The 20,768-nt window shown below is 48.8% G+C and overlaps 1 protein-coding gene across 4 annotated transcripts in view; it reads right to left on the bottom strand.

Moving 5' to 3' along the window:
• Nucleotides 1-20,536, bottom strand: part of PTK7 (protein tyrosine kinase 7 (inactive)) — a 77,713-nt gene extending 57,177 nt beyond the window's left edge. For 3 of the 4 annotated variants that reach the window (XM_078369189.1, XM_035295682.3, XM_078369188.1), the window contains exon 1: nt 20,287-20,536. Coding sequence is in view for 2 of the 4 variants with exons in the window: in XM_035295682.3 (XP_035151573.3) it covers nt 20,287-20,365 (79 nt within the window). In the remaining 2 variants the exon portion in view is untranslated. Of the gene's footprint in view, nt 1-19,877; nt 20,030-20,286 lie in introns of those variants that run through there. The other variant, XM_078369190.1, reaches the window with a different exon arrangement.
• Between the last annotated feature and the right edge of the window lie 232 nt (nt 20,537-20,768).

Below are 20,768 nucleotides of genomic sequence, written 5' to 3'. Positions count from 1 at the left end.
TCCATGTGGGCTCTCTCTAGGCTTTCTTTGTCAGGCATGCAAATATGGAATCAGGAGGCATTAAACCGAAACTAGGCAACTGGCTAAACTCAGGACTACTGAGGGCCCACACCTATCTGCCCAGCTGCTTCAGACACAAAAAAGAGCTCCAAAGCATTTGCTGACTTGGTTTAAAAGAAACCATGGCCCCTTTCAACCCTCACAGGACAGAGAAGACAAGATCATCAGTCTCCCCAACAGAAAAAAGTTTCTTGTATTTTAGATGGCCTCCAAAAATAAGTTGTATTATATCAAAAATGCCCTTAGGTGTGTATCAGTGTTTCAGAAAAAGAGCACTGAAATTTTCATAAAACAATCAGAAAGAACATTTCAATGCTGTTCTTCCTAATCATTTAAGGTACACCATCTATTATACAATACCTTATTCTTCAAAACACTCTCACAGGGAGTCAACAGAAGCGGAGAAGAACATTCCTTAACTGAGAGGCTGGGTCTCCTAGCCCCTCGGACTCTTAAGTTCTTGCCTTCCATTAATTGGACCCTTTCCTTCCTGGGCCTCAGTGACAACACAGAAAGAATGCTTTCCAAAACCCATATGTGGTAGAGTGCTTAAGCCTACCGAAGTGAACAGGTAGAAGACTTGAAACACGCATCTACACAGCAATCTATTTTTTAAATTCTTACTTATTTATTCATTTAGAGATGGAGTCTTGCTCTGTCATCTAGGCTGGGGTGCAGTGGTGTGATTTCACTGCAACCTCCGCCTTCTGGGTTCAAGCAATTCTCCTGTCTCAGCCTCCCAAGTAGCTGGGACTACAGGTGCCCACAACCATGCCCGGCTAATTTTATATTTTCAGTAGAGACGGGGTTTCACCATGTTGGTCAGGCTGGTCTTGAACTCCTGACCTCAGGTGATCCACCCGCTTCAACCTCCCAAAGTGCTGGAATTACAGGCATCAGCCACCGTGGCCTGGCCAGCAACTTATTTTTAAAAACAATTCTGCTTTTGATATTCATATAAAAGGGATACATCTTCCTCTTTTCATCTACCATATAAACCTCATAAGCAATCCACCCTACCATCAAACGAACCAGAACTCAACCAAAAAAAGAATTCCTTGGCCTTTGGGAAGTTATAACGTGCCTGAAGGGGGAAAGGTGGTGAGGCAGCACAATAGGATCTGCAAGCAGGGAACCTATGGCTGTTTCACGTCGTCTTCGTAGAACTAAACTGAAATAAAAGCTCTAACTTTCCAGGCCTAAGTAACAAAAGGAGCAGGGGCAACTCCAGTTGACTTTTTCTGCCAGGCAGATGAGAAATTGGGTGTCTGCAACCAATCATACTGAGTCCAATCATACGGCATGAGGGTCTAGTCATCCTTTGCAGCTTTGTAACCTTGCCCCAGCCTCTGAATGGTTGCTGTCCGCAACTAATTGCTCGCCAAGTCTTCCTTTGCATAGTATAATACCATTTACAAAGTATAACTTTGTAAATTCACCTTAGCCTCTGATTGGTTGCAAAAAGCTTTTTGGTTGCTTTTTGCAATGAATCAGATTTTTCCACAGGTACATGACCTTTGCAAGAAGTGGCCAATGGGAAACTTCTAGGGGGTATTTGGGACCAAGAAGATTCTATATTCCAGTCCTTGAGCCGCTGCTTGGGTCTGCTCCCACGGGGTGGAGTATACTTTCATTTTCAATAAATTCCTGCTTTCATTCTTTTGTTGCTTCATTCTTTTTTTTTTTTTTTTTTTTTTTGAGATGGAGTCTCACTCTGTCTCCAGGCTGGAGTGCAGTGGTGCGATCTTGGCTCACTGCAACTTCCACCTCCTGGGTTCAAGCAATTCTCCTGCCTCAACCTCCTCAGTAGCTGGGACTACAGGCATGTACCACCACACCCAGATAATTTTTTTGTATTTTTAGTAGAGATGGGGTTTCTCCATGTTGGCCAGGCTGGCCTCAAACTCCCGACCTCAGGTGATCCGTCCTCCCCGGCCTCCCAAAGTGATGGGTTTACAGGCATGAGCCACCGCGCCCGGCAGTGTCATTCTTTCTTTGCTTTACTGGGTATTTTGTCCAATTCTTTGTTCAAAACACCAAGAACCTAGACAGCTTGCAGTCACGACCCTCTACCAGTGACAATGGCATTCAGCAATGCTTGAGTAGCACAAAATAGAATGAATGGCACCAGTTGTCTTCACAAAGTTAGAATCAACCCCACACCAGTGTGCTGGTAGGGAAGAAAACGCTACAATCTCCTGTCCATCTCCTGCCTGCCTGACCTGGGGTCTCCATCCTCTGAGCTCCTGACTTTTACTGTGTGCCTCTCTTTGGTCTTCTCTGTACCCTTGTCTTGTTTGTCACTCTCTTTAGAATCTGTCTCGATTCACCTACCAGCAATCCATTCCTGGAGTGAACCTCAGTGCCCTCCAGCTCAGCCTTTTAAAATGGAGACTGAATTAGCCAGGCATGGTAGTAGGTACCTATAATCCCAGCTACTCTGGAGACTGAGGCAGGAGAATTGCTTGAACCCAGGACATGGAGGTTGCAGTGAACCAAGATCGCACCATTGTACTCCAGCCCAGGCAACAAGAGCGAAACTCATCTCAAAAGAAAAAAAAAAAAAATGGAGACACTGTCATCAGAGAGTCATTGTGTTCTTTCCATAATAGACAGACTGGGTCTAGTGCAGTGGCTCACGCCTGTAATACCAGCACTTTGGGAGGCCAAGTTGGGTGGATCACGAGGTCAGGAGTTCAAGACCAGCCTAGCCAAGATGGTGAAACCCCGTCTCTACTAAAAATACAAAAATTAGCCGGGTGTGGTGGCACGCACCTGTAATCCCAGCTACTTGGGAAGCTGAGGCAGAGAATTGCTTAAACCCAGGAGGTGAGGTTTGCAGTGAACCAAGATCATGCTGCTGTACTCCAGCCTGGGCAACAGAGTGAGACTCTGTCTCAAAAAAAAAAAATTAGATAGATTGTTTGCCTTCTTAGGGATACCTATCTCCTCTTGTAAACATCTCTTGCCTTATGAAGACTTAAAGTCACCTCCCCCCACCACCAACATGCACACATGCATGCAATACTTAGGATGATGCTTTATGCCTTAAGCATCAATTCACTATTCACATGCCAGACTAAAAGGAAAACAGGTTGTATTGGAAGTTACTAGTAGATGGGAAGCAAAACCAGGCCTGTAAATTACGGTTATAACCATCACAGATAATCATCACAGTTATAACCACCATAAATAACCATCATAGTTGTAACAATCTTTTACTGAGCATTCACAAGATCACACACTAAGTCCTTCACACATACCGAATTTAGAAGATGCTCCACTCTTAATGTACACCAAGGGGAAAAAGTGATAATAGTTAAACTAAGACATAATTTTTTTTGTTTGTTTTTGTTTTTGTTTTTTTTTTGAGACGGAGTTTCGCTGTTGTTACACAGACTGGAGTGCAATGGCGCGATCTCGGCTCACTGCAACCTCCGCCTCCTGGGTTCAGGCAATTCTCCTGCCTCAGCCTCCTGAGTAGCTGGGATTACAGGCACGCGCCACCATGCCCAGTTAATTTTCTGTATTTTTAGTAGAGACGGGGTTTCACCATGTTGACCAGGATGGTCTCGATCTGTTGACCTCGTGATCCACCCGCCTCGGCCTCCCAAAGTGCTGGGATTACAGGCTTGAGCCACCGCGCCCGGCCGACATAATGTTATATACGGTAGTTCCCCCTCATCCTGGGGGGATATGTTTTATAACCCCCAGTGGATGCCTGAAACCTCAGGTAATAACAACTCCCAAATGTTATGTTTTTTGCCTATATATACACACCAACAATAAAGTTTAATTTATACATTAGGCACTTGACATCTGTAATCCCAGTACTTTGGGAGGCTGAGGTAGTAGGAAGACTGCTTTAGTCTAGGAGTTCAAGAACAGCCTGGGCAACATAGCAAGACCTTATCTCTACAAAAAATTTAGCTGGGCGTGATGGCACACACCTGTAGTCCCAGCTACTTAGGAGGCTGAGATGGGAGACTCACTTGAGCCCCAGAGGTCAAGGCTGCAGTAAGCGATGATCCCACCACTGTGCTCTAGCCTGGGCAACAGAGCAAGACCATATCTCTAAAAAATTAATAAATTAGGCATAGTAAGAGAGCAATAGCAATAATAAAAATAGGACAATTATAACAATATGACAGCATCATTACTCATATGCTTTGGAGCCATTACTAAACTATTATTATTGTAAGAGTTACTTGAGACCAGGCGTTCTGGCTCATATCTGTAATTCTAGCACTTTGGGAGGCTGAGACAGGCAGATCATGACATCAGGAGTTCGAGTCCAGCCTGACCAACATGGTGAAACCCTGTCTCTACTAAAAACATAAAAGTTAGCCAGATCTGCTGGTGTGCACCTGTAATCCCAGCTACTCAGGAGGCTAAGGCAGGAGAATCGTTTGAACGAGGTTGAAGAGGTTGCAGTGAGCTGAGATCACGCCACTGCACTCCAACCTGGGTGACAAAGCGAGACTCCATTTCAAAAAAAAAAAAAAAGAGTTACTTGAGGTCAGGCACAATGGCTCATGCCTATAATCCCAGCACTCTGAGAGGTCGAGGTAGGTGGATGGATCACTTGAGGTCAGGAGTTCAAAACCAGCCTGGACAAGATGGCGAAACCCCATCTCTACTAAAAATACAAAAATTAGGCAGGCGTGGTGTTGTGCGCCTGTAATCCCAGCTACTTTGGGAGGCTGAGGCAGGAGAATCGCTTGAACCTGGGAGGTGGAACTTGCAGTGAAGCGAGGTTGTGCCACTGCACTCCAGCCTGGGCGACAGAGCAGGACTCCATCTCAAAAAAATTTTTTTAATTTAAAAAAGAGTTAATTGAACACAAGCACTCTGATACCCTGACATCCGATACACTGGACAAAAGGATGATTCATGTCCTAGGCAGGACCGAGTGGGGTACTGAGAAATCTTATCATGCTACTCTGAATGGCATAAAACTTAAAATTTTTAAGTTGTTTATTTCTGGAATTTCCCATTAAATATTTTTGGACCATGGGTAGTTGAAACCACAGAAAGTGAAACCATGGTTAAGGGGTGACTGCTGTAATTAATTATAAGTTACATCCCAATTTCAAAGATGTGCAAATGTGAAAAGAAAAACCATCTAACAGTTAATGAAATGCAGTACCATCTCACTCAACTCTTGCAAGAACTCTAATGAGAATGGTATTATTATCCCTGTCTTACAAAAGAGGAGATCTGCTGGATGCAGTGGCTCACGCCTGTAATCCCAGCACTTTGAGAAGCCAAGGCAGGCTGATCACCTGAGGTCGGGGGTTCAAGACCAGCCTGGCCAACATGGTGAAACCCTCGTCTCTACTAAAAAAAAAAACACACGCACACAAATGCAAAAATTAGCCGGGCATGGTACAATAGGCCTGTAGTCCCAGCTAGTTGGGAGGCTGAGCCAGAAGGGTCTCTTGAACCCAGGAGACAGAGGTTGCAGTGAGCCGAGATGGAGTCCCTGCACACTCCAGCTTGGGAGACAGATATCTCAAAAAAAAAAAAAAAAAAAAAAAGAGGAAACCGAGGCTCAGAGAAATGAAGCAAACTAAGGTCGCTCAGCTAGTAAGTTGTGGAGCCAGAAGTTAGTTCCTGAACAGATTTCTGAATTTCCCTGGGAAGCAGGGAGCAAGGAGGGGGCAGCCAGACTTCAGACAGATCCTTCTTGGTTATGCTGACCCATCAGAGGCAAATAACCCTGACTTGGCTGATCCCTAAAATCAGGGTCTTTCTTCAAGCGCACCTTCACAGATCCTACTTCCAGAAACAACAACAGAAAGAAAACAGGTTTCCCTAGCTCCTTCCTTGCAAAACTGGCTGGAAGTGAGGGGCAAACCTCTCAGCCAACTTGTTATATATAAAGCACATTTAACGAGCCTTTCAAGTCCTGGGAGTAGAAGGAAGGGTTCATTGGAAACCTGATCCTTTGGCAGCCAAGCCCTGAGCATCAGACCCTGAGGATAAACACTATCCCAAACCCCTTTGTCTGCCACAAGGAGATACTTCCTGGGGGGCAGGAGGCGGCAATGCTTTTTATGACAAAGCCCACCTAACAACAACCCTCCACCAGAACCTGGCTAGCGTCTTTGTACAACCCACCTAACCATAAACCCTCTATCTTTTCCCAAACCTGCTGGGGTCCCTCTCTCCACAAATACCTGTGACCATCATAAACGCCCTTAAACAGCCCCAGTTTACTGCCCAGCCTGCCTGCTGCTAAATGAGGGCATTTGTTTCAAATTTGCAAATACCGACAGCGGTGGAAACCTAAGTCCACCCCTAAAATGAAATCTTCTGCATTCCTGCAGTCCTGAAGCACCAAGCTTCAAAAGCTGCAAGAGGCCCCGGCTGTTTACTCACTGGTGGGGCTATTGGGAGAGGTATTTCTCTGCTCCCTGAGGAGGCTCCTTTGATCCAGGCTGAGTGGAAAGGGGCAGAGAGGGGTGCCACCCGCACCAAGGCTAGGCTGGGCCCATGCGAAAGGGTCACCAGCGGCAGCTGTGGAGTGCGTGGAAAAGGGAGTCTCTGGGAAAGGCCCAAACAGAGACTTGCCTAAAATTGCTGCTGTCTGGAGACAGAGCAGGACAGCTTGGTGGCTTCCACAGGAGCTCTCAAGCCATGTTCAAAAGCCCTTCAGACAAAGGTAAAGAGGGTAAGGAAAGGCACAGGAGGCCACACAGCCACAGAGAGCACGCCAGCCTCTTACAGAGGCAGAAATAAAAGGCAAGGTCCCCACCCTGTTCTCCCCAGTGCACCAGGCAGCTCAGGACACTCCACGAAAACAGGGTGCAGGTGTTTACTAAATAACAGCCTTTTGTTCTAAGAAGTTTCCCTAAAGGGGAGGGAGGAGAAGGAGGAGGAGGAGGAGGAGGAGGAGGAGGAGGAGGAGGAGGAGGAGGAGGAGGAGGAGGAGGAGGAGGAGGAGGAGGAGGAAGAGGAGGAGGAGGAGAAGGAGGAGAAGGAGGAGAAGGAGGAGAAGGAGGAGAAGGAGGAGAAGGAGGAGAAGGAGAAGAGAGAGACCTTCCCGCAGGTCTCTAGGGCTGTGCCAGGACCCAGCCTAGCCCCCTCCCCTCAGTGCTCCTCCTGTAAGAGTCCTGGATCCCTAGGGCAAGGAGGAGCTCAGATCACGGGCATAAAAGCTGCTGTGCAGCTGGGCATTTTTTTAATTCATCAGCTTAACAACTGGTTTAATCTGCTAAAGGAACTAAACTGATAGAATGATTTGTTCTTTGTGTGGAACTATAAGACATCAACAGCATTTCTTTTTTCTCGCCCCCAAGGCTGTAAGACAATGTCTTCTTTGTTTGTGATTTGTTTTGTTTTTCAGGTGGCTGGAAATGAAGTTTGGATCTCAAATGCCATCCCTAGCACTCTCTAAGGATCTGTTGGCCTGACGGAGCCTTCTCCCTCTTCTAGGTGGGAAACAGCCCAGCTTTGTGAACAGATGAGCTACAATGGAATCAGATCACCAGAGTTGTCCCTTTGCATCCTTCCGTGATAGAACATAGGTTCCCACCGCGGAGTCTGAAAACCTCAGAAGCCGAAAGCAAACTCAGCAGAATCACTAAGAGCGATCAACAGTTCAGCCAAAGAGAGGCATACCTGGCACAAGAAAAGTGGCATCTCCCTGAATGTCAGGGTCATGATCCAACCTTTCCTGAACATTCCTGAGGGTTAAAAGATTTGACTCCAAAGTCAGAAATTAAAGGGAAACGTACATCATTAGGCCCCTACTATCAGTCAGAGCCTGGAACACTGAGCGTGGGCACATCTGTCTACACATAAGTAATTTGAGGTGGCAAACTCTATTAACCACTGTGGGGATGACTCTCCTACCACCTACATGGTCTCCACCACAGCCCAGCCCAGCGTACAACTCCCAGCAGGCAGCAATGATCTGGAATGTACCTACAAGCCAGGGCCTGCAACTGCCTGTGACCTTCCAGCAGCACTAGGAGGAGGAGGCTAAGGACAGACTCCAGTTCACGAGAAAAGCTCAAGCCAGGCCAGGCGCGGTGGCTCATGCCTGTAATCCAAGCACTTTGGAGACCAAGGCGGGCGGATCACCTGGGGTCCAGAGTTCAAGACCAGCCTGACCAACATGGTGAAACCCCGTCTTTAAAAAAAAAAGAAAAGAAAAATATAATAATAATAAAATAAAAAAGAAAAGCTCAAGCCATTGGGATTCAGGCACAATGTTCTAGCCTTTTAGACTATACATAGTTTCACCATAACTCTTTTTATTTATTTTTTTGAGATGGAGTCTCACTCCATTACCCAGGCTGGAATGCAGTAGCTTGATCTTGGCTCACTGCAACCTCCACCTCCCAAGTTCAAGTGATTCTCCTGCCTCAGCCTCCTGAGTAGCTAGGATTACAGGCCTGCACCACCACAACTGGCTAATTTTGTGTTTTTAGTGGAGAGGGGGTTTCCCCATGTTGGCCAAGCTGTTCTCAAACTGCTGACCTCACGTGATCAGACTACCTGGGCCTCCCAAAGCACTGGGATTACAGGTGTGAGATACTGTGCCTGGCCCACCATAACTCTTAAAAACTTTTAAGATGTGTACGAACCTCTGAATGGGTCATTGAAAATATTAACCTTGCTGTATTGTAACAAAGAAGTGGGGGTGGAGGGGATGGGAACTGGCAATCTAGGATGCAGAAACCCAAAAGATCTCTCCAAGTATAAATTATCTGCTCTTTACATAGAAAGAGCAAAGGTTACTACTCCCCACTCTGACTCCTAAACCTATCCAGAGAGTTGTCTCTTCTGCAAAATCCACTCCCCAACACTCCTCCGAGGTACGTTGTGTGCAACATTTCATAGCACAGTAAAACCTGGACATACAAGAACTCTAACTGGAAGGCACAAAAGGGACTGGCACTCTGGTCTCAGCTCTCTACCTTTGTTTTTTGAGACAGTCTCTGTCACCCAGGCTAGAGTACAGTGGTGCAATTTTGGCTCACTGTAGCCTCGACCTCCCAGGTTCAAGTGATCCTCCCACCTCAGCCTCCCAAGTAGCTGAGATCACAGGCACATGCCACCACTGCTGGCTAATTTTTCTTTTATTTTCTTTTCCGTAGAGATGGGGTCTCGCTATGCTGCCCAGGCTGGTCTCAAACTCCTGGGCTCAAGCAATCCTCCTGCCTTGGCCAAAGTGCTAGGATTACAGGTGTGAACCACCACACCAGCTTCAGCTCTACTCCTCGCCAGCTCTGTAGTATTGGGTGGATCATACTTTTGTGCCTCAGTTTCTTTCCCTGTCAAATACTCTCCCTCCTAAAACACAGCACCCTTTGCACCCAGAGAATTATGCCCTAATACCCGTATCACCAGCTGATCAAGTCTAAACACATCTGTGCCCACCCACTAGAGACTCCAGAATAAAATGCAGCCCTTAGATTAAAGGGCTCTCCATAAACCTGGGGTAAGGAGAGCCTGTAAGGTGTGGCAGAAACAGGGCTGGAGGTGCCACACCGGGTGAGCCTCAGCCAGGGCCCTCCACGGTCTTCTGTTCTGAAGTTGAAGCCCAGAGAGGAGGACAAGACTCACCCATGGTCACACGGGCAGCTTTAGGCAAATGTGGAAGGAGAGTCCATGTCTTCCAACAGAGAGCCTAGTGTTCCTCCTGGCACCTCCTCACGCTCAAGAGATATGGACATCACCAGGACACCCAGCACTGGAGCTCAGCAAGCCCCAAGACCCACCTTTGGGACTGAGGTCCTACCACTTCTCTTGCAAGAATTCCTCTAAATCAGGAATGCCCACACACTTTACCTAGGGACCCTACTGTCCCCAGGGAGAGAGGACACGGGAGACAGGAAGACCGAAAGCTCCTTAATAAAATGTGAAATAAACTCTGCGGCCTACTCTTCCCAAGGACTCAGCCAGCTTCCACACCAATTATCATGTAAGGCTAGGAACCTGTAGCTGCAAGACAGCAAAATCCTCCCACAGGGAAAGGAGCCCAGAAACAGGCCAAGACCTCAGCAGCCACAGATAAACAATGTGGAGTGGGTATAGTAATGGGGCCCCAGCCTCACAGGCTTCTCCTATTGTATGTTACAGGTAGGACTGCCCCATCCCACCACCATAGGAGGCAAAACAGTAGTGAAAAGGGCTCACTTGAAACATAACATTAGAACACAGGCATCAAAATCATCTTGGCCCATTGGCCAGGAAACAAAGAGCCACTACTTGCAAGGCCTTCATGCCAATGGAACAGCCACATATGACTGCACAGGCTGTGCACTGCTCAAGATGTCTGCCCAAAGTGTCAACACTGGAATACTGCCTGAGTCCTGGAGCAGGGTTGTATCTACCTGAAGGAAGGGGTCCTTTTTTTTCTTTCTTTCTTTCTTTTTTTGAGATACGGTCTTGCTCAGTTGCCCAGGCTGGAGTGCAGTGGTACAATCACATCACAGTTCACCTACTGTAGCTCTGACCTCCCAGGCTCAAGCAATCCTCCCGCCTCAGCCTCTGAGTAGCTGAGACTACAGGCATGTACCACCATGCTCAGCCAGTTTTTTTGTATTTTTTGTAGAGACAGGGTTTTGTCTTGTTGCCTAGGCTGGTCTCAAACTCCTGAACTCAAGTGATCCACATGCCTCTGCCTCCCAAAGGGCTGGGATTACAGGTGCGAGCCACTGCACCCACCACCACTGGGAGTACTTATATGTAATGTGCACAAAGGTACCATACGAGCTAGCTGCTGGGACACCTCAGCAGTTCCAAAAGCAGACAAGCATTCTCCTCATTGCCCCCGCCCCCCACAAGGAAGAGACAAAAAAAGCCAAAGTGTCTCCTGGAGGGGAGGTCGGGCATGCTCGTGCCCACGCCAGCCCCCATAATCACCCCCAGGGAAAGCCCACTGTCCCCGGCCACACAGAAACTTAGGAACCTCCCCACAGCATAGACAGAAGTTCCCACAAATTACACAGAGTCACTAACTAGAGAAACCCCAACAGCCATCCAGTGTAGACAGAAATCCCTCCCTTGGGTATCATAAAAGTCTGCCTAGGCTGCAAGAAGCACAGTTTACTACCCACTCCCTGAGAACCTCAGCATGCCAGGAGAGGTGGTGGCCCTGAACCAGCACCAACCCACCCCTTGGGAGAGTCTGCTATTGAGACAGAGAGAGGGAGAATTCCCACCAGGAAAATGTGGCTGTGTGTGGCTCCCACATTTCTGGGCTGCTGTTGGAATACTGAGACCTATTTAGAAAACTGGTGCTTTTGAAGGAGGAAACCATATCTTTTTTCTTTTTTTGAGACAGAGTTTCGCTCTTGTTGCCCAGGCTGGAGTGCAACGGTGCAATCTCAGCTCGCTGCAACCTTCGCCTCCCAGGTTCAAGTGATTCTCCTGCCTCAGCCTCCCAAGTAGCTGGATTACAGGGATGCACCACAATATCCAGCTAATTTTATATTTCTAGTAGAGATGGGGGTTATCCATGTTGGTCAGGCTGTAATCCCAGCACTTTGGGAGCCCAAGGCGGGCAGAGCACAAGGTCAGGAGTTCAAGACCAGCCTGACCAATATGGTGAAATCCTGCCTCTACTAAAAATACAAATTAGCTGGGCATGGTGGTGTACGCCTGTAGTCCCAGCTACTCGGGAGGCTGAGGCAGGAGAATCCCTTGAACCTGGGAGGCAAGGTTGCAGTGAGCCAAGATCATGCCACTGCACTCCAGCCTGGGTGACAGAGCAAGACTCCATCAAGAAGAAAAGAAAAGGAAAGAAAGAAATGAAAGAAAAAGAATGAAAGGAAGGAAGAAAAGAAAGAAAAGGGAAGGGAAGGAAAGGGACGGAAAGGGAGAAAGGAAGGAAGAAAGAAAGAGAGAGAAAGAGAGAGAGAGAGAGAGAGAGAGAGAGACAGGCCAGGCTCAGTGGCTCACACCTATAATCCCAGCACTTTGGGAGGCCGAGGCGGATGGATCACCTGAGGCCAGGAGGTCGAGACCAGCCTGACCAACATAGTGAAACCCTGTTTTTAAAAAAAAAAAAAAATATATATATATATATATATACACACACACACACACAGAAAGAGAAAGAGAGAGAAAAAGAAAGAGAAAGAGAGAGAGAGAGAAAGAAAGAAAGAAAAAGAAAGAAAGGAAGGAAGGAAGGAAGAAAGAAAAAGGAAGACAGGCAGGCAGGCTGGCTGACCCCTCAAAGGGAAGCAGCTGGCCAGGATGGTCTCTAGGAAGAGCCATAAGGGGTAGCCAGAGGGGCTGCTTCCCAGGGTTCACCCATTTCCAGAGCTGAAGAGCATTCATTAAATCACAACTTCACAAGGCCAGTGAGGCAGGGAACAGCATCACTTGCATTGTGCTGATTAGGAAACTGAGGCTTGGAAAGGTTAACTAACAAGCTCAGGGTCATGTGGGCATGCAGCAATTGAGCCAGGACCAGAATACAGAAAAACTGGTGTCATGGGTCTATAGATGTCTCTTCTCTTACTTCGTGACTCACGGCTGCTGTGTGATACTAGAACAGAACCACCCAGGTTTTCAGAATCCTGGTCTAATGACTTCACCTCACTCTGAGGCAGTCACCACTGACTACATCTATTCATCAACCTCAGGTCCTCTCTCCTCTCTGAAGCCCTCCCACCCCTCATTTGCTCCTACATCTCAGACTTACCATCCCACACATTCTGGAATGTTCTATTCTACTTAGCACTTTACCAAAGGGTGTCTTTCATACTTTATCTATTCATGTTTCTCCATCTTGTCTTCTTCTGCCTCTCGCTCCTCCTCAGACAGTTTCACCCAAGAAGACACTCAAGCACTTTGAATGAACTCCCTCCTAAGCCCCCACTATTAATACTACCCGCTTTCTCACCGTCACACCTCCACTCAGACTGACAAATTCTCCTATGGCTACCCAGTGGTTCTCAAACTTAAGTGTAGGTAAGAATCTCCACGAAGCTCTTTATATATGCAGTTTCCAGGCTGGGTGTAGTGGCTGATGCCTATAATCCCAGCACTTTGGGAGGCCAAGGTAGGCAGATCATGAGGTCAGGAGATAGAGACCATCCTGGTAACATGGTGAAAGCCCGTCTCTACTAAAAATACAAAAATTAGCCAGGTGTGGTGGCACACACCTATAGTCCCAGCTACTCAGGAAGCTGAGGCAAGAGAATTGCTTGAACCTGGGAGGCAGAGGTTGTTGTAGTGAGCAGAAATCATGCCACTGCACTCCAGCCTGGTGACAGAGCTAGACTCCATCTCAAAAATAAAATAAAATAAAATAAAAAATAATTCTGGGGCTGGGCGCGGTGGCTCACGCCTATAATCCCAGCACTTCGGGAGGCCAAGACGGGTGGATCACAAGGTCAAGAAATCGAAACCAACCTGGTCAACAAGGTGAAACCCCGTCGCTACTAAAAATACAAAAATTAGCTGGGCAAGGTGGCATATGCCTGTAGTCCCAGCTACTCAGGAGGCTGAGGCAGGAGAATTGCTTGAACCCAGGAGGCGGAGGTTGCGGTGAGCCGAGATCGCGCCATTGCACTCCAGCCTGGGTAACGAGCGAAGCTCCGTCTCAATAATAATAATAATTCTGATGGTCAGGTCTGCAGTAAGGCCCAGGAAACTAAATGGTGACTTGCTCTCTCACTATACTCTCCCCTCTACATTTTCGAGAAACACATTATTTACACCTTCCGAATACGTGACTTACAATCCTTGCCCCACGACTCGCGACCTTGTTTTCAGAAGTTACCTACACACCTAAACCTGTGAGTGCATATCCTGCTTATCAAGCCTTACACTTCTCACAGGGGCTTGGGATCTGCAGGACATCTGCTGGATGACGCTCTAGTCACCTGAGCATTCACTCAGCACATACCCCAGCTAATGCACACAGCCCAGGAGAGTTCAACAATGTAAAACCAAGCAGCCAGAGGGGAAAGGCGCCTGTGTGTGAGTCCTTCGAACCAAGCTTCCTCCCTGCCCCTGCCCCGCTGCTGTCTGGGTAACATTACTGGGAGGGAAATGGCCTAAATGCAGAGAAGAAAAGAGGATGGAAAAAGTGACATACTACAGAGGGCTTCCTCAAACCACTGATTAGCTGTGGCTCTAGCGCCAGCTCCACCAAAGCGCCAGGGGGCTCAGCAGTGTACTCAGAGAATTCCAGCATAGGACTCTAACCAGCTACAATGGAAGAACTTTCACACCCCCAGGAAAAGGGTCAGGCAGATGAGGACCAGAGCAGGAATCGAGAAGAGGGGCAGGCGGCAACTCCAGGGCAAGGCGAGGGCCAGTGCCAGCCACTGTGGCCCCAAGCCTGTAACCCCACCACGTGGCTCTGGCCAGAGGTAGTGCCCGGGTACGGCAGCAGAGAGGCATGCCACTGAGGTTAGAGAGAGCAGAAGGAGGTTGAGGGATGCAGGCCAAGGACATCCAACCCTGTTTAATGACCCTTTCTTCCATCAGGAAAACACCAAAGACTGAATCCCTGGCCCCAAACTGCTCTTGGCTCCAATATTAGAGTCTGAATGGGCCAACCCCTGTCCCAGACGAGTCTCACAGAAGCTGCATTGGCTTAAACACAAACTCACACAAATCCCCTCACTCCAAATATGAAATGCTCCAAACGCTAACAACACTACGACTGTCAAAGCCCAGCGGAGACATGCCTCCCTTTATGAAGCAAATGTATTCCTGAAAAGTTGTCTGCCGACCAAATATCTGCCTAACAAATCCAGTTTCTCCACTGGCTTTGGTTATAAAATGACTATTCTCCTCTAGGAAAAGCTGACGTTCCGAGAGGAGCTAAACATCACGCTGAATGTTGCAGACTTTCTAGAGTCACACATTTAATGGGGACATTTCTTGACAAAAATCTAATTCAAGTTAAACCCAAAGGAGGTAATTTTTAAGTGTACACATCATCCCAAAGAGTGTTATTTGAGTGTCAATAAGTGACACAAGGAGTGTCAATAACATGAACTAAGTTATTTAAAGCAAATCTTCAAATGCTGTGCAAGATCTCAGCTCCCAATGTATACTGTTGCAACAGGAAAGCTCTGTGCCTTGAGTTTCTGTATAAAGAAGGATGCCTAGGCCAGGACTTCTGGAACTCTGGGGTAGAGTCTCCTGGGGATCTTGTTAAAATGCAGACTGTGATTCTGATTCATGCTCTCAGGAACGCTGATGCCATTTGGTCCTGGGTCTTACTTCGAGTAGCACAGTTGTAGAGACTCTAGGCCCCTACACGGTTCTCTGAGAAAGGAACATTAGCAGCAGTTTTTAAGCTGCAGCCAGCTTCATATGTAGCGGTGCTTGCCCATGCACAGAAGCTGGGAGAAAACCAGAAGTCCCACCACATCAAAACTCAGGAAAGCCTCCACCAAATCCAGCCAGCCCAGGATCAGGGAAGGAAGCTCTGATCCCTGGATTTGGTCACGGCAGGGCAGGCACAAGGAGGAACAGGCAACCCCAACCCAAAGAAGCTGGAGAAGATGCAAAAGACTCCCGATGCCTAGGATGCACAGGGGACATTTAACTCCACCCTTGATCATTCTGCCCTGCACTCAAACGGTTCATTCACTTTTTAAATAAACCTACATAAGGATTTGTTATATGGGCTGGGTGCGGTGGCTCACGCCTGTAATCCCAGGACTTTGGGAAGCTAAGGTGGGTAGATCACCTGAGGTAAGGAGTTCAAAACTAGCCTGACCAACATGGTGAGATCCTGTCTCTACTAAAAATACAAAAATTAGCTGAGTGCAGCGGTACACATCTATAATCCCAGCTACTTGGGAGGCTGAGGTAGGAGAATCACTTGAACCCAGGAGGTAGAGGTTGCAGTGAGCCAAGATCACACCAATGTACTCCAACCTGGGAGACACAGCAAGACTCCATCTCAAAAAAAGCAAACAAACAAAAAAAACACCTATATAAGAAACCATCGAGGGGGAAAAGGGGAGGGCCAGTGGGAAGGGGAGGTGGGGAGGGATAGCCTGGGGAGAAACGCCAAATGTGGGTGAAGGGGAGAAGGAAAGAAAAGCACACTGCCATGTGTGTTCCTACACAACTGTCTTGCATGCTCTGCTCATGTACCCCAAAACCTAAAATCCAATAAAAAATTAAAAAAAAAAAAAAAAAAGAACCCATCATAAATAAGTACTGTTCTAAACACTATGGGGGAGCCCTTTAGTAAATTAAAACCCAACAGGGGCAAAAACGTGGAAGGTGTTGCAAGAATGACAGTCCAGACGTTCTACAGGTGTCTACCTTTTGATAGGAGAGATAGGACAGCTTCAGGGAAGAACAGGAGGTAGGTGTGGGCAACAGAGAGACAGGAGAAGGCAATGTACACCCAGGGACTGACTGAAGGAAAGGAAGAATGGAGAAACCCAGGTATGTGTTAGGAGATGGCAATTAGTCCAGTTGGACAGGAATGGAGGGTTCCAGTAGGTGAAAAATGTCCGTTGTTGGGAATGACTGTAAAGCTGAAGGTATCTTTGAAGCACACCACAAAGGGAAGACCAAGAAAAGCAGTTTTATATATATATATAATTTTTTTTTTTTTTTTTGAGATGGAGTCTAGCTCTGTCACCCAGGCTGGAGTACAGTGGCATGATCTCAGCTCACTGCAACCTCCACCTTCTGGGTTCAAGCAATTCTCCTGCCTCAGCCTCCTGAGTAGCTGGGATTACAGGCTCACACCCCCATGCCCAGCTAACTTTTGTCTTTTTGGTAGAGATGGGGTTTCTACTCCTGACCTCAGGTGATCCACCTACCTTGGTCTCCCAAAGTGCTGGGATTACAGGCGTGAGCCACTGCACCCGGCCTACTTCATTATATTTAATCCTCAGCACAACTCCAGGGAGCCTCTTTACAGAAAAGGCTGAGAGGCTAGGAGGTTTGTCCCGGGCCACAGGTCCTGCCAATGGGTCTGAGTTGGCGCTGTGCCAGATACACACCTTATCCCTGAGCCCCACCATCCCTCAATAGGATCAAAAATATTTGGGGAATATAAAAAGAAAAAACAGCACAACAATAAAAAAGAACACAAATTAAAGAACAATGCAACAGTTATTTATATAGTATATCTACTGTGATAGGTATTACAAGTAATTTACAGATTTTTCTTTTTTGAGACAGAGTCTTACTCTGTCATGCAGATTGAAGTGCAGTGGCACAATCATGGTTCACTGTAGCCTCCACCTGCTGGGCTCAAGCAATACTCCCACCTCAGTCTCCCCAGCAGCTGGGACCATAGGCATGTGCCACCATGCCTGGCTAATATTTTTTCCTTTGCAGAGGTGGAGGTCTCATTATGTTGCCAGAACTGGTCTTGAGCTCCTGGGCTCAAGCAAGCCTCCTCCCTCTGCCTCCCAAAGTGCTGGGATTACAGGCATAAGCCTGGCCCTTAGAAGATGATTTAAAGTATATGGGAGAAGCTGGGAATAGTGGTTCATGCCTGTAATCTCAGCACTTTAGGACGCTGAGGCAGGAAGATTGCTTGAACCCAGGAATTTGAGGCTTCAGTGAGCCAGGACTGTGCCACTGCACTCTAGCCTGGGTAAAAGTATGTGGTGAAGTTGCATGTACGTTATATGTAAATACAGCACCATTGTATGTAAGAGACTTGAGCACCCTCTGATTTGGTTATTCTCAGGAAGTCCTATTCCAATTCCCTGCAGATGCCAAAAAAGGACCACACTTCATCTCTATTGCTTGCACTCTGTCCACCACTCAATGCTGCTCTGAACACCAGGAGTTTGAGTTTATCATTTGACAAGTGACGTGAAGAGCACCCTCGCCCTGCCACCACACTTCTCAACAGCTGAGAAAAGCCATCACTAATAAAAGCAACTCCTAGGCCTGAATTACAGGCTGCAGAGCCTTAGGAATCTGCAGACAGCCTATCCCAGAATATGACGACTCAATGTCCCTAAAGAAACAAGAGCCTGGAGGAAATATACAAGGGAGGGGATGGAAATGGGGATGAGGAAGTGACCACAACTGGCTGTACAAGAGGTTGGGGTTAAAAATCCCAAGTTTCAAACGTCAAGCCTCCTCCTCCTCCTCCTCCTCCACCACCATATTTATTACAACACCATCTCAGTGTGGAAAGTAACTCAGCCATTTATGGCATAATTACCCAGACTTTAAAATGGTCTAATCCACAAGCCTAGCCAGCCTAGGTTCCTTACTCCAGCCTTATTAGCAGTGGGATCTCACTACAACACCAGTTAATTACACGGTCAAACAATGAGATGGAAAAATCTACTGTGATCTATTAAAAAATCGTTGCCCCCTGAAGTCATGTGTCTGGGGGTGGGTTGAGTCCCAGGATTTCACTAGAAGACAGCAGGCGCCTCGGTCTCCGCTGAAATTGTTTACAGCACATGGACAGGTTCCACCACAAGGCACATTTGGTGGAACTGATTTAAGGCTCTCATTAAAATGTTCCTTTGTTGAGCACAAGACATATCCCCACCCCTGAGGAGACTACAGACCTCCTGTCCCAAGCCCTCAGCCTGCCCTAACTTCCCCCAACAGGATTCCCCCCAACACACACACACTAAACAGCAGTCACCAGATTAAGTCAATTAACATCAGAGTCATCTTCTCAAGGAAAGAATTTAGGAATGTAGCATTTGTTGAGCAAGAGCCCCATCTTCACCAGAATCTCCCCGACTCCAGAACTCTGAACAGCAGCAGTGAATGCAGCCTCACTGGGCAGACCGACACACCAAAACCCAACCAGGAGAGCCAGGAGGCCTGTGAGCTCCGGCTGCTGGCCCAGATGGCTGGGCCCCCATCCTGGCTGTACAAAAAAACTTCCATACTTCCTCTGGGAGCAGATGTGGATTCTGCCATGAGCAATAACCACCACACACATCACAAGAAACACGGGCAAGTCCAGAAATACCACCTCCAAATCCCTGGAGCTTGCTCTCTTTCCTGGGTTACATTTACCTCTCCTTTTACAACTGGGGGCAGGGGAGATGTTGATTCCACCAGCACCAAAACCCCTCCACAGCTGGCAGGCCAGAAAGATGTCAGAAAGGCAATTCTCTATTCATGCCGCCTTCAAAGGAGGGGGAAGGAGATCACTTAGGACAGGTCTCCCGGAAAGAGCTCCCCAAGAAGAAGCTGCTTCGAGGACCAAAGAAGAGTTTGCGTTTTGGAGGGTGGGGGGCTTTATTTCCAGTCCGGGCTGTTTGGGATGTGAGAGTGGCTTGGTGCTTTCCTAAGGCACTTCAACACCTCAGTGATGACTCTTAGGTGTGACCAAGCCAGGAAATAAAAGCTGTGGGGGTTGGGGGAGCCCTGCTGTCTGCCCTAGTGATGAGGGCCACACCGTCGTTAAAATGCTAAGCTCCCCCCCACCCCCACCAAAAAAGCCAGAATTAGCTCTTTTGGCCTTTCTGCTCTTAGAAAGATTTCCTTCCCTCTGTGAGGACAGCCAGGATGGAAATCCAGGAAGGAGCAGAACAAACCCCGTCCGCACCTTTGCAGGCAGGCCATGCCCGATTTTGGCAGCGGCCTTCACACATTAGTCACCTCGACAGCCTGGGACCCTCTGCTCCCCGGATTCGACCCTGGCACGGAGTGGGCGCAGAGTTCCAGCCCAGTAGTTAGAGGCCATGGGGCAGCCCCTAATTCTTCCCTTCTTCCGCCCTCACCCTCAGAGCCATCTGAGGTCCCAGCTTTGCCCAGGAACTTGGAGAAGGGAAGCCAGGAGAGTCGGGTCGGCGTAGGTAACAAAGCTCCGGGCTTTGCGCGCCGCAGGTCTGTCCGGCATCGGGCCCCAAACCGGCCACTCTCACCTGGACTGAGCCTCCTGGGAGGGTCTCCCTTTTCCCCATCACACCCCCCATGGTGGTTGCTGGTAGTCTTTTCTTCCCCTACAAGAAACTCTCCATTTGGGCCCGAGAGCCGGCAACTCCCGGTAGTTCTCGATCAAACTCCCGGATCAGACAGGAAAACTCCGTGAAGCTGGAAACGCGTCCCCACGGCGCGGGTGGGAGGGACCCTGACGGAGTCCGCGGAGGCTTCGCCAGCCTCCCGGCCCCCGGGCTCTTTGAGCCCTTCCGCCGCGAGCCTGCATCCCCAGCGAGCCTCTACACCACTCCAGGGCCGCTCCAGCCGCCCAAACCCATCTCCCCGGGTGCCGCCTTTTGCCCACGGGACTCCCGCGCTTCCCAAGCTCCATGCCCCCAGCTCTCGGGGACTCACCGCCCAGCAGCTGCAGCAGCAGAACGCTGAGCAGAGACAACCGCCGGGGTCCGGCCGGGTATCCCCGCGCAGCTCCCATCGCGGCGGGCTCGGGAAAAGGAGCTGAGGGCGCACGGCGGGCGCCCAGACTGCGCTCCGCGGCGGGCACAGGAGGCGGAGCGCACCCGAGCGCGGGCGCCGCAGCAGCAGCCGCAGCCGGAGCCAGACCCCGAGACGTCCCGAGCCGGAGACGCGCGCGCCCCGTACCTCCGAGTCCTTGCGCGCCGCCGCCGCCAAACCCCGCCCCACGACGCCCCCTCCCCTCCGGCCCCCGCACGGCGCCACACCCCTTCGACGCCCCCTCCCCGCCGAGGCGGGGAGGAGCTCAGTCGGGGGAGGGGTCTGGAGAGGGATGGAGAACAGAGAGACCAAGGCTCAGGAGAGCACAGGGGACCTGAGCTAGGCAGGGGAGTGTTTGCTATGCCTACCACCGACTCTCCAGG

The sequence above is a fragment of the Callithrix jacchus genome, chromosome 4 (assembly GCF_049354715.1).
Source record: "Callithrix jacchus isolate 240 chromosome 4, calJac240_pri, whole genome shotgun sequence".
Classification (NCBI taxonomy): Eukaryota; Metazoa; Chordata; class Mammalia; order Primates; family Cebidae; genus Callithrix; species Callithrix jacchus.
The sequence above is the reverse complement of the archived record's forward strand: the minus strand, read 5'-3'. Positions and strand labels throughout refer to the sequence as shown.